Source organism: Apus apus, chromosome 9 (assembly GCF_020740795.1).
Source record: "Apus apus isolate bApuApu2 chromosome 9, bApuApu2.pri.cur, whole genome shotgun sequence".
NCBI classification, from domain to species: domain Eukaryota; kingdom Metazoa; phylum Chordata; class Aves; order Apodiformes; family Apodidae; genus Apus; species Apus apus.
The window spans coordinates 517,451-531,295 of record NC_067290.1 but is presented as its reverse complement, the minus strand read 5'-3'; the positions used below and the strand labels follow the sequence as shown (position 1 = coordinate 531,295).

The 13,845-nt window shown below is 45.7% G+C and overlaps 1 protein-coding gene across 9 annotated transcripts in view; it reads left to right on the top strand.

The window, feature by feature from the left end:
• WNK2 (WNK lysine deficient protein kinase 2) overlaps window positions 1–12,672 on the top strand; it is a 115,549-nt gene extending 102,877 nt beyond the window's left edge. For 7 of the 9 annotated variants that reach the window (XM_051627738.1, XM_051627737.1, XM_051627735.1 and 4 more), the window contains one exon: window positions 4,476–6,476. In XM_051627738.1, the coding sequence (XP_051483698.1) occupies window positions 4,476–4,811 (336 nt within the window). In that variant the 3' untranslated portion in view covers window positions 4,812–6,476. Of the gene's footprint in view, window positions 1–4,475; window positions 6,477–11,475 lie in introns of those variants that run through there. The other 2 variants (XM_051627740.1, XM_051627742.1) reach the window with 2 other exon arrangements.
• Window positions 12,673–13,845: the final 1,173 nt, after the last annotated feature.

Sequence of the window (13,845 nt, the reverse complement as noted above, 5' to 3'; positions counted from 1 at the left end):
GGACCCTCTCTAGAGGTGTCTGACTCTGTGCTGGGGCCTCCCAAACTGTAACATCTTGAAAAGACAAAAGTAACTCAGGAAATCCCATGAAGGTTGGAAAAAATTACTTTCAAACAGGGAGCGTATAAAGCTCAGTTGGGACTTCTTCAGTCCATCTATTAACACCATCTTTTCATTGTCTTTTAGATCAAATACAAAAATGCCTTTGCAGAAAAAGAATAAGGAGCATTGAACAGATTTTCAGCCCACCAGAGAAAGTTGTAATAAGGCTTTATCTTGGAAATGAAGTCTAGATAATAGGAACTGTGATGATTCTTATCCCTTTTTTTCTTGACCAGAACAAACTAGCAGGAAACTCTTAGGGCAGGTTGTCTCATATCTTCCAACTGGTTGGTGTGGTTTTGGAGATGCTGTTGTTGATCCCATGCAGTGGTGGGAAATGAGGGGCAGGAGGGAGGCAGAATTCATACCTTCACTTCTACATTTTCTCTAGGGTTTATTGGCCAGGGAGATGTTTCCATGGAAGAGTTTTTAATCAGGAGTAGCAGTGAGATGAGTTGTCCCAGGGTGCTCTGTTGGTTTGAGATCCCCTGGAACTGGCATCACACAGAGGCCACGCAGGGGATGAGCAATTCCCCAGGGTGAAAGTCAGGGGCTCCTGTTATACAGGGTATGACAAAGGTGGCATCAAACCAGATGACCCCTCTCTACGCTATTATTATTTTGTATTTTTTTCAGTGTCTTAGGCCAAAGGAAAATTACAAGAAATCCTTATTGGTTAGGGGTCACATTTTATTTATTTTGTTAATGTTTTATTTTCTCTTGCTCTCCACCCATTGTTATTAATGTGCAGAGTAGTTGTGTGGTCAGTTTTGAGTCTTCTCTGGAAACAGAGGACTAATTTTCCAGAGTTATATTTTCCTGAGATGCTTCTACCACCATCAGCAAATTGTTTCCCGTGTGAATACCCTATCTTATTGGTACCTTTTTTTAACTAAGTGCAGGCTACTCTTTAAGGTTGGAAGTCAACTTAGAAGAGAAATTGGTGGTATATTTAAGAGCTAGTGGTGTTGTTTTCTTCCTCTTTGTCAACAGAAGTGTAGAAAGCAATCAAATAATTGGGATGGAAAGGAAGACTTTAAATTCTGGTTGATACATATTAGAAGTTTGTGGGGGAACCTTTGGGCAACCAGTTATGTCACAGGTGCCCTGAAATGTTCCTTTTCAAGTGTTTTATTTAAACACGGAAATACACATTGATTCTCATAGCCAGTAATTTGAAATGTAATAGGAGATTTTAGGAAGCACTGAAGTCAAACTGCCTGATAATAGTTATTTCTCTTGTGCTCATCTGTGTTGAAGTCATGATGAAATGATCAGTTTTTATAGGTAATTGTGGTGACCACCAGTCAAGGAACATTCCTGGGTGCTGCATTGTGTGTAAAGCATACTGAATGTTGTGTAGTTACAGGTATTATTTGAAGATGCCTGGGAATAAAGGGCTTGCCAAAAAGATGTTTTCTATTCTTCGTGCTCTTACATAGCTCCATGGGTTTGAAAGAAATAAGTGTTACCCAAAAAAAGCTGTAAACGTGTTCCACGTCTCTAACAAGGTGGTTTCTGTGAGGCGTGCAGGTCTGTGTCAGTCAGTGACATAAATAGGAACTGTGACGATTCTTAGCCCTTTTTTTCTTGACCAGAACAAACTAGCAAGGTGCTTTGGGCACCACCAGCAACATCCACGTGTCCGTGTGTCATACGTGGGGTTTGGGGAGCTGGCTGTGGGGCAGCAGGCTCTGTGCTGAGAGCCACAGGTGTGGAAATGGGACTGAAGGACCAGGAACACCTTTTACTGTCTCTTCTGTCTCCATTGGATCTGAAGAATATTAAAAAAATAGGGTTAGTCTGTGATTGAATCTATTCAGTGCTGCCTCTGTGGTCTGAATGTCAGCACAGCTTTCCAGGAGCATGGAGGACCCAGACACCAGTCTTCAGCAGCATCAGATAACTTGGGGCTTGGGGAGACTGGAAAAGGGTGATAAAAAAGATGTATTGGCATCCTTGCCCTGCTGGTGTTGGCAGCCAGCTCTGACCCTGTTCTGTCATCCAGGCAGTTTTGTTTCATTGGTTCTTGGAGGTTGGTGTTTGCTGTTTTCAGTACTGCTGGTAGCGTAGCCATCAAAATAGAGCTGGAAATAAAATGCTCTAAATCCTGCAATATCAGAATTAGGTGTGATAGGTATGGGCAACTTTCCTGGCAGAATTACCTGGGTTCATCTGTTCTAAATATTTATGATGTTCATCATCAAACACAACTTTCAGTGTACTGGAGCTATCAGTATTACTCAAGTAGCACTTCAGAGCTTGCTTGGTGAGGCATGACAAGGTAGAGAATTAAAGAAACCAGTCCAAAGAGCAGAGTTTTTGTCTGAGCTGGCATAGCCTTTGCCAGTTTCGTTTTTACTTATGTTTTTGTGTATGTTCTTCTATGTGTGTGTATTATTCTTGCTTTCTAAATGAGGATGAAAAGAGCTGAAAAGAGCCTTTTCAAGTTCACATTTGCAAACAGGACAGCTTGTTAAAATGTCACCTGACATTGTCAAAGCTACCATATAACCTATGGCCTATAGAAGAAGCTACATACTTGGGTCAGGTATGTTTACAGGCATCCGTTGTCATCCACTCACCGCTGTCTGGTTTGGTGGAAATGATTATGTCAAGGGTGTTAAAACATGGGTCTAGTGATAGGTTGAAGAAGTCTTCAGCTCTTATAAGTGTGTCCTCAGTTCCTCTGTTTATTGTTCTTTGGTTTCTACTGTTAATTTTGGTGGATATTTATACATTAATGATGTTAAATTAATTATACCAAAGGACCTCTTTCTCTTAGTTTGATGCTCACCAGCAGATGTGTTTCAAATTAGAGATGGAGACAGTGAAGTAAAGAAGGATATCAGATGTTGCTGTATTTTTCTAAAATTTGCTTCAGAGCATGGATTAATGCCCCAAAGCAGTAAATCCCAGAGTGACACAGCCATTTCTGTTTTTAATTGAGAAGAGATACTAAAATCAGAAACCGGGAGTAAGTGTTCCACTCGGTCCTATACATGTATTCATTTTTTCTGCTGAAATTTCATCTTCATACCAATTTTATCAAATTAATGTGAAATAGCAAATTAGCAGGAAGTGTCCAGATTTAAATAATAGAATTTGTTCTTACTCTGTGGATAGATCCTAGTTTGGTGGGAGCTGGAGGAGGAAGTTGTAAATTCTGTGAAATTAAAAACGTAACGCAATGCTGCAAACCCCATCTGGGCAGTGTTGCGCATGATGGAGCCTACGGTTGGGAAGCTCCACCATCCAGTCATGGAGGAAGGAGAGATTTCTCTGTCCCTGCATGAAAACCTCAATAATTGAAGTGGATGTTCATAGAATTGTAGCTACAAAGCTGGCAGTGGTTCCAGCAGCCCCAAGGCCAGAGCAGCCCCCTCACTGTCCTTGCTGCTCTGCCCTGACTCGGCTGCCATCACCACCCTGGAAAATCTCTTTAGTGCTAGAATTCTTAAAACTTAAGGATAGCTGCAAGAATGTGGGGTTTGCAGGATTTGGGCTTTTTTAGTGACTTGGTTCAATTGTGCATTTAGTTTTAATTTAGCTACTTTTATGCACAAGACCAGGCATAAAGGATACTTGGGTTCCATTAGACAGTACGAGGTTTTTCAGAGCGTTTTGTGTGGCGTCCAGTTCTCGTCTCTTCAGTGATGCCTCCTGCCTCCATAAATAGGGGATATTCAGAGAGCTTCCCCTTGTATAGACCTGTTGGAAAGGGTCCAGAGAAAGGCCACCAAGATGATCCAAGGCCTTGTAGCAGCTCTGCCATGAAGACAGGCTGAGAGAATTTGGGCTGTTCCACCTGGAGAAGAGAAGGCTCCAGGGAGACCTTAGAGCACCTTCCAGTGCCTGAAGGGGCTCCATGAAAGCTGGTGAGGGGCTTTTCATTAGAGAAGGTAGTGATAGGACAAGGGGTAATGGTTTTAAACTGAGAGAGCGGAGATTTAGGTGAGATATTAGGAAGAAATTCTTCACTCTAAGGGTGGTGAGGAACTGGAATGGGTTGCCCAGGGAGGCTGTTGATGCCCCATCCCTGGAGGTTTTTAAGGCCAGGATGGATGAGGTTTTGTGTAACCTGGTCTAGTGGTTCCCTACTCATGGCAGGGGGGTTGGAACTGGATGATCTTTAAGGTCCCTTCCAACCTTGATGATTCTATGATTCTCTGCTAGCAACTTTTGTTACTAATTTCCAATTTTTTTGTTGCTTAATAAAGAAAAAAAATAGACATAAAAAAAGAAATAGACAGAAGCCATCCCCAAGTGCCAGAGGAGGAGGCAGTCCTGGTCCTGGCCCAGGTGGGCATGTCCACATGCAGGCAGGGAAGGAGGAGCTAACTGCCACGCTGTCTGTATTTTTGTCTCCGTAGGTTAATTCGGTGAGAAGGGGACTGGGGACAAAGGTGGTTGTCCCAGCGCCACGCCCCGTGCCCGCCGCACGAGCTGCTGGAGCCTCGCCGTCCCTGCCGGTGCCCAGGCCTGCCCTGGGCACGGTGCCACCCTACGTGATGCCCCTCTGTCCCTACAGGGGGGTGGTCCCCGTGCCCGCTTACGGGGTGCGCTGGCAGCAGCAGCAGTGGGGAGCCACGCAGCCCCGGTTCCTGGGCAGTGCCGGCATCGCCCGCTTCTCGCCGCTGGGCAGCACCTGCCTGCGGCTCTACCCGGTGCCGCTGCAGCCCCCCGCCCGGCTGCCCTGCCGGAGGTAACCACCTGCTGGGGGGGACCTGCTGTAGGGAACCAACCACCTGCTGGGTGGGAGGTGCTGTGGCCGTGGGGCGAGGCAGGATCCACCACATCCAGCACTGGCTGTGGCCTGGGCTCTCCAGAGAGCTTGCTTGTCCTTGGCAATATTTGCTTCTCTTTCATCGCTGAAGACACATTATTCTGTTGTGTTCTGGTGTTTTACACTTAGTCGATGTACTTGAATTGATGACTAGAAAATTGTACTAACCCTGCAGGAGTACAGTGCCTTGAAATTCAGCTTTTCAGTTCCAGCTGGAAAGAGATGTAAAATTATTTGAAAGGTGTATTTTATTTACAGTCTGCTTGTGAGTTGAAGTTCTTTTTATTTGCAAAGATATTGAAGGTTTACAGTCGACGTTCTTCATTACTCACATTCTGCTGTAAATGCTTTTATTTTAATCCATGGGTGGAATTCTTGTTTCTGAAGCTTTTGAAAAAATACCAATTGTGCAGTGAGGTTTGTTTGAGATGCTGATCAAAAATTGTTTGTGTTTGTACAAGGAGTAGTGAAATGCACATTTGAAAACAGGAGCATTTGCAGAGTGATCTGAGTAAGTCGTAAAGGACAGACAATAGCTTTGGGCAGTGCTGTTCTTTCTTTTCCCCAGTCTTTGGTAAAGCTGTTGTGCACAGCAATGTATTTAACAGGCAGGCAAATACTGGTTTCCTCTAGATCAGCAGCAAAGCAGATCACATTTTTTTTACCACTGAGTTAAATTTCAAATCCATGCATGTTTCATAAGTGAAAAAATCCAGCTGCAGTGCTGACTGTTGGAGCACACATCTCCAGGATGGTGTAAGAGCCATGTAAGTACAGCACTTGTGAGCACCTGAGGTGGGGAAGGCTGTTCTGCCTTGGACACACTCCCCCGGGTTGAAAACGGGAAGGGATTCGTTTTCATGTCTGATTCTTCAGTTTTGGAGCCTCACTTTTGCTTGAAAACCTCTCTCTGTCTTCATTTCCTCGATCAGTTGTCATGAAGTTTGCGCTCTAGGTGCGTGGACACCTCCCACCTCTCTGAAAGTTGCTTTTTTGCCCCTTGTGCTGTGCACTGAGCCTGCGCCTCTGGGCCCGGGGGCGCCGGAGGAGCCGCCGCCAGCCGACGGTAAGTCGGGGGGCAGGGGAGCGGGGTCCCTGCCTCGGGGGGCACCTCGCGCTGCCGTGGCATTTTAGACTGTCTGCTGAAGGGCAGAGGTGTCTGCCAAGCTGTGAATTGTATAGTCCTATTGTACTCTGAGCATTCGATCTGTCTAAATTATTTGGTTTGTACCCTTTGAATCTATTATTCCATCAATTCAGTTAGAATTGAATTTTATAGACAATTATGCAGAGTCTCTTCTGCCTGGACAAAATACTTACTGTAGTAAGAGATTTCTGTTCTCTGTAACATGTATCTTTAATTTATTTGGTTTTTTTGTTAGATTCATGTCTGTATGCTTCATGAGCAAACATGAAAAATATGTTCTCACACCAGTTTTCCTTCGGCTTGCACTGAATCCTCCAGTTTATGTCACTATTGCCTGTTGTATAGTCCATCCCTTGTATACTGACAAAGTCAGTGGCACTAAAAACCCCAAGAAATTGTATAGATTAAAAAGAAGAAAAATAAACATTTTGTGCTTGAAAATTGTGTGAAAAACCCAGTGTTTTTCTGAAACATAGAATTGTGTCAATTCCCAGCTCTTCCAGGTAACTCTACATTTGTTTTCCAGACTATTGTTCCTTGACTTGTGTAGAAGGAGCAGATGTGGTGCCTCCATTCGTTCTCAGGTTCTGCCCATAACTGGCATGGTTCACCTCTTGGCTGCTGTAGAAGTGACATGGTGCTCCAGAAGTCACATAGAACTACCTCACAGGTCGTGTTGCTCAAAATCCTCTGCCCTCTGCAGCATTTCTGGCATTGTGCCACCGTGAAACAGAGTGGAATGGGACATGAAATGGGTTCCTTTGAGCTGATGGTACCTTCAGTATTGCTGGTGGTGCCCATGAGGATGCTGCTAGTGTTTGGTAGGTGATGAAAGAGAAGCTTGGACTGTCTCTTCAACCCTGAAAAGCAGTAGGGAAGCCCTTTTCCCTTGATCCTGGAATCATTCAAGTGTGAGGAAGGAAAGACAAAATTTGGCCCCCATGCCAGCGCCTTCTTCGCAGTCATGGTTGTTAGTGTAGGAGAACTTAGGAGGGGGCCTACAGGAAGGGCTTGGTGCTCCTGCTTCTGCGTTCCTGCTGTGTGCGCTGCGGGGGAGCCTGTCCCAGGCTGGGGCTGTGCTGCATGTGCTGAGTGTCCATGCTGGGCAGGCCCAGGAGAGCCAGGCTTACATGCAGCTACTGCATCTTGAGCTGGTATTGGTCCCTGAGGCTGATGTTTGCATCTTGCTATCCATTGTTTTAATTTTTTGATAGCTGTGTTGGCTGCATTTTGTCCAACTGTTCACTTCAAACTATGTTTTGTTACCCTCCATTGTGCCCATCATGTCAGAGCAAGCTTGGAGCCTTGGTGGCAATTAAGCAAGTGACATGAGTTTAAATAAATGGGACAACTTTGTGAGCAAAGGAGTGAGAGGGACCCAAGAGGTCCGTGCTGCACCACGGGAGGTGGTGGGTCTCTCCTGTAAAAGACATTCCCCTGCAGATCCCAGAACTGAATTAGTTTTATTCCAAACTCTGAACATTGCTTTGATGTGCAGCAAATAGGGTCAAACCAGCTGGGTGGCATTCCTCACCTGCTGGTTGCAGGCCTGCAGCGGTGTCTGTAGCTCTGTCACCTCCTGACCTTCCCAGCACTACTCTGTAAGGACGCATGTGAAGCCAGTACGGATCAATCCTCAGCTTTAAATATAAGGTTCTGATGGGGAAATTTACAGATCCCCTACTTTTCAATCTTTTAGATGTTTTAGGAGTTTTTCTTTTATTGAAATAATGTTTTGGACTGCCAAGTTGCACACCCAGTAGTTTGGAAGTGCCAAATTGCCCATCTGCCCTACATTTGGCTTCCTGATTGCCATAGGCCACAGGGGAGGATCCAAGTGCCTGATATCCTGCTTTCCCACCCCATCCCCAGTTCACATGGAGCCGGGTGGGCAGGAGGAGAGCTACTGCCACGGGGGGCAAAGTGGGGAGCAGGAGATGATGAGGAGAAACAATTGAGCAGCTTAAGGCTTTTCTGCAAACCCTGATTCAGCCTCCCTGACATGGATGTTTTTATGATGCAGAATTGTCTCTTGCAGTTTCTTCATATGATTCACCCTGGTCTTTATTCCACAACTTTAAAGAGGAAATATTACTGAACTGTCAATTTACACGTCCTCCAAGTGCTCCCTTTTTGCTCTCTACTGTATAACTCTTTCACTTTTCTTGCAAGTATTTGACATTGGCTGGTATCCAAGACAAGATGAGGTTTTGAATAAGCTAAGTGTGTCAGTTTCTTTGCTTCTACAGATTCATGTTCAGGAGCAGGGCATTCTCATGCTAAATGATAGCATTTCTGAAATAAATTTCTCAATCAAGCTGAAGTTTTTGCCATTTGGTATTTGTGGAAGGAAATCTCTAATACTTTAGAATCAGTCATTAGTTTAACTTGGCTTTGTTGCTGTTTCCCTTCAAGAATTGCTTTTGTGGTCCCCATGTACTATTTTCAATTCCAAGAAGATGCAGGATTTTTCCAGCCCAGCCCAATGGTGGATTGGTAGGGCCATGTCAGTATTGTTCAGTAAGTGCATGTTTGAGCTGGAAGAACATCTGTCCCCCTACGTTCTTTGGAACTTCCCTTGGGAGGGTTGTAATCTCAAGTCTCTGTTCTGAAATAATTTGACTTCAGCATGGTTTTCCCCGGGTCCCCCCTAATGAAGCAAAGGGTCCAAGTGTTTTTGAGTAAGACCAATGTCTTGAATGGTCATTAATATGGTAAAAGCCTACATAGTGTTCTGCCTTTCTGCCAACCAGCCCTCACCTCAGCTTTCAGTAGATGCTGTTGAAAATGTTGGCTTGGAGACAGAAGTCACAATTGAAATATTTAATGACTTTTGAATGTCTTAGTAAGGATTCCCTCCATTCTCTGGTTCCTTGCTGGCCCTTCCCAGCCCCCGACTTCTGGTACTCTTGAGGAGGAGGATAGCAGTGCTGGAGGGGTGTGTGGTGGCTGAACGTGGGCAAGGTCTCTCTGCAGAGTACACAAGCAGGTTCATGTGCTCTTTGCTGTCACTGATAGATTAAGATATTGCTATGGAATTGAATTATAAAACAACAAAACCATAATGGCATGGGATTCCTTGCTGTACAACTGATGATGGATTGAAGCCTTGAGGAGCACTTCTTTGACCTGTGGTGTTGGTCTGTGGTTGGCTGGTGCTCAGGTAGGCTGAGCTTCTGTTGAGCATTTGGGCAAGCTCTCTGCTGTGCTGATCCTTGTGATGTTTTTTTTCTAAAGGAACCGGGCAAACACAATTATTTTCTTGTCTATATACTCCTGAAATGAGCCATTGATGAGATGGGAATTGTGTTGGGACTGAAACATGTTGGTGACTTTTGCCTGGGTGGCACTTGCTCTTTGATGGTGGGTCTATTTGTGGAGCCGTCCGGACAGATAAAGCAGGAAGGGGATGTTCCAGCCCTGACTGAGCTGGTTCTTCTGTTAACACAGAGAAGCTCCAGAAGTGTGACATAATGAAATGGATTTTAGGAGCTGTCAGGTTACAAATTTCTGCATTATGAAATAATTTGTTGCTCAGAGGGAAGTGGATGTACGGCCATGCTGACGTTAGCTGTGTCGGTAAATAGATTACTTGTCACTGACTCATCTGAGAGTCAAGCTTGTACCAGGAGGCAGCAGCTTCTGTAAATTACCTGGTCCTTTTTACTTTTTTGTTTGTGGTTTGTTGGGGTTTTTTTTGCAGTGATAGATATCTGCTATAACAGTGACATTCTTGTGGCAAGTTCTTGGTTCTTCTAAGTCTGGTGAGCAAGTGAAGCTTAGATTAATTTCTTTTGATGTAGTACTGCTGGGTGGATTCACAGCGTATGTTTAGTGTGTTGTGCTGTTCACACACTACCAAGGTAGAAGGAAAAGTTAAGAGGGTTGTTTTATTATTTTCCCTCAGAAGAAGCTCCCCTCACGTTCCTGAGGCACCACTGAGTGCAGCGATGCCACCATTGCTCTTGGAGAGCTTCTGGTGAGAGGATGTGCATGGGGAGAGCCTCCTCAGCCACTCTTCTGGGGACATTTTGTCTGTTGTAGCTTTTCTGAGATATTAAGGGTTTTGTAAAAACAAGGGAAATTTGAGGAGAGAACCGGCTGCCGGTCTTTCTCAAACAGGTTTTCCTTAGATCTGACATAAATACCAAAAAAAAGGTACCTGCAGAATAGTTCATTTTGCCTTATTTTGTTTTCCTGGATGAACTTCCGTGCCAAACACTGGTTACCAGCAGCAGGCAGATGTTGAGAACAGTGGTGGATTCAGGTGGATCTACAGAAGGGATGTGGATCAGAAACTGGGGGAAGGAATTGTGATCGAGACATGATTTGACATCCCTTAAAAGCAGTTCTTCCTACAAGCAAGGGCAGAGCAAGAAATACAGGAGGGAGGAAACTGGCACCACATGTAATGAAAGCAAAGCCTAAAACAGTGGAGACCCATCAGGAGGAGCTATGCCAAGCCCAGATGACATCTGCTTGCATACTGAGCTTTCCCTGATGTCCCTTGCCCTCCTTGCCTTCTAAAAGACTCTCTGCATTTCTTCTGAAAGTATCTAGCAACCTGGGTGCTGTATGAACCCCTCTGTGCTTGCAGATCCAAACCAGCCTGCATGGTTCCATGCCGTAGAGCGAAGGGCTTTGGTGCATGTCATGGCGAGCGTGTCACCAGCACAGCCGTGTGTCCTGGTGGGCACATAGTGATGGGGCATGTCCCAAGGGATGCGTGGTAGCACCCTGTGTTGCTGCTGCTCTAGCTCTGCTGTCCACACCCTCACCGCATGTTGTCCTGGCACTGTCGTTGCAAGCTGCTCCGCAGCTCTGTGCTCTCGTGTCCAGCAGCCGTCTTGCCTGGTTGTTTGCAGAGGAGGATGGAGGCTGCTGGATCCCACCCCTGCCTTGTGTCCTGCTGGCATGGAGCATGGCACCCCTGCTTCCCAGGGAGGGGGATCCTGGTCTTGGCTCCATTTCTGTCAGACAAGGGAGTCAGGCCTGGGCCCTGCCGGGAGCGGCTGTGCAGGCTGTGCCCCCAGCCTCACCCCGGCCCCCTCCCCATGCCCAGGGACAGCCCCACACACCCGCCTGGCTGCAGGAGCCTCTGCTGCCATTCCCTGCTCCAGCCTCCAGGAGATGAGCTCTGACCCCGCCAGGGTCCAGGCTCTCGGTGACTCCCCGGGGTGCCCGGGGTCTGCCCCAACCCAGCCACGTTTCTGCATCCAGGCTTTCGGTGCGAGGCGGGTCAGCAGAGTTCCCGTGGTGTTACCATGAGATGTTCATGGAGGGTTTCCATTCCTGTGTCCCCGGAGCCCCCACGCTCAGGGGCTGGTGCACTCTGGCAGGAGTATCTTCCGCGGGTCCGTGGGGCCATGTGGCCCTTTTGGGTGTTATTTGGCTTTTTCTCTATGTGAAATCCATGTCTGGATTTTTTTTTTTGTTTTAGATTCTGAAAACGAGACCATCAGCAATTGACACGTGGCCCCCTCAGCTGCCGTGCCAAGCGCGAGGCCCTGCCACAGCAAAGGAGGAGGAGGAGGAAGATGGGAAGTGATTTATCATGTGTGAGGAATTCTGTGCCGTTCTGGTCTGTTTGACGCAATTTTGTAACTTCTTTCTAATCTTTTTTTTTTTTTATTTATAGTTGGAAATACAAAAATGTTATGCAAAAAACATAATAATAAAAAAATAAAGGAGAATTATTTTTGGGGAAAAGGATTTTGTTCCAAATTGTTCCCTTCTGTTGTGAGCCAGGTTCCCCTGAGCAGTGGCTGGAAAAGAGAGAGGAGGAGGAGACACTCCTCAAATTCTTTTTGTTTCACACAATTAATTGTATTTTAAGTAATTTCCCAAAAGATAAGCCAGGCATGTATGTTGAGATTCTTGTACAAGGAAGATAAGTTCCTATTTCATTTAAATTTCTCACACGGGAGATAATACGCTATTTTAAATCTGCTTAAGTCAACTAAAGAAACTTACAGAGCCTTCACCAGAGAGTAAGTTTGTACTTGTCACTTTCCTTTTTGCCTCTTTCTTATAGACCGGCCATGTTTTCTTGCCAGAGTTAAATACAGTTCTTGATTCACTTCTAATTTTAAGACAAAAATCCTTCTACAGACGAGTCGGTAATTGGAGCAATTTTTAAAAGACTTTAAAGTGCCTTCAATGAGCTAAAATTATGTAGTTGGAGTTTTCTTTTCCTTGACTCACTGATGATGGGTTTCAGCTGTCTCCTGGTTTGAGGTGACGTACAAAGTAGTTTGTAGCAATAATCTCATCAGCAATCATTTATTATAAAGGACTACTCAACTGGTTTTTAGAAGGATGGTTCTGGCCCTGTCCCTGGGGAGGGGGAGGGTGCTGCCCGTGCTGTTCCCCTTGGGCCCCAAACTCTTCCACCTCCTTTGCTGTGCTCTGCACCCAAGGGCCTTGGTCACGTCCCCCTCAGACAGTTCAGACCACGACGTTCTGACCTTTTCACTCTCTTGTTTTTGATACCAGAGAAATAGCAATTTCTATTTGCCCCTAAGCCTTTCAGTACCATCCTTTCTTGCAGCTGGAGCCTGGCATTTTGTTTCACTGTTATCTGCCATGTCTGTCTCTTTCAAACCTCAGTTCTAAATAATAAATCTTATTTTGATGCCTTTGTTCCCTCCTTCCTTTCCATCTCAGATTCTCTTGCCTGTCAGTGAGGGTGATGAGAGTGCAAGTGGTCTTAGAGATACTGCTGAAGCTCAAGAGCCCTGAAGCAAAGAACCATTCCAACACTTTGTCAATTCAGAGTTCTGAAGCTCCAAGGCCATATATATATATGTGTGTGTGTATATATATATATACATATATATGTGTGTGTTAACTTTGTGCTTCTCTGGGGTGCCTCCTGTTCCATCCCCCGCTCAGACATGGGACTGATCTGACATCTGAAAGCAGGGGCTAGACAATGGGTAAAGGCTGTCACCTAATTATTGCTTGTCTTGGGTTTTTCAGCTTGTAGGAGGACCAAGCCTGTTTCTCTTTCTAAGCGGTGGGAGAGGTGAGGTCCAACCAAGCCTTTCATTTTCTGTTTTGGTTGCTGTCATCTTTCCCTTGGCCATGAATGCACCTTCCTCACCCACCAGCCCTACACGCTGCCACCAGCATGCTGGGTGCAGTGACAAGGGTGCCACATCCCTGATGTGCTTCTCCAGGGATGAGCAGCTTTACCCCCCGCTATAGCCCAGTTTTGAGGGTGAAGGGCTGAAGAACTGAGGCATCCCCAAAGCTAACCAAGCAGGTACCTTTGCATAACAACCTCTATGCTCTGACAAAGGGATCATAAGAAAGATGAGTCTGATCTGTCACATTCTTCTTAGACCTACTGCAGGGTAAGTACCCAAGTGTCCCTTGGCTGCAGTATTCTGGGGACAGAGTGGTGTGGCTGTAGCTGGTCTCTGTTGGACACACTGAGCATGATGAAGACAACTCAGTCAGATATATCATGAACAGCTCGTTTCAGGTCACAGTCCTGAACATCACTTTTTAAAACTGTGTTTTGATGTTCTTTAAGTGCATTTGTTTAACATTACTTTTAGAAATATAGACTCCCCAACTGGAAGTGACCTTAAAGATCATGCAGTCCCAACCCCCTGCCATGGGCAGGAACACCTCCCACTAGACCAGGCCTTGAACACTTCCAGGGATGGGGCATTGACAGACTCCGTGGGCAACCTGTTCCAGTGTCTCACAGCAAAGAATTTCTTCCTAGTATCTCCCCTCTTCCAGTTTAAAACCATTACCTCTTGTCCTATCACTCCATACCATTGTCAAAAGTCCCTCC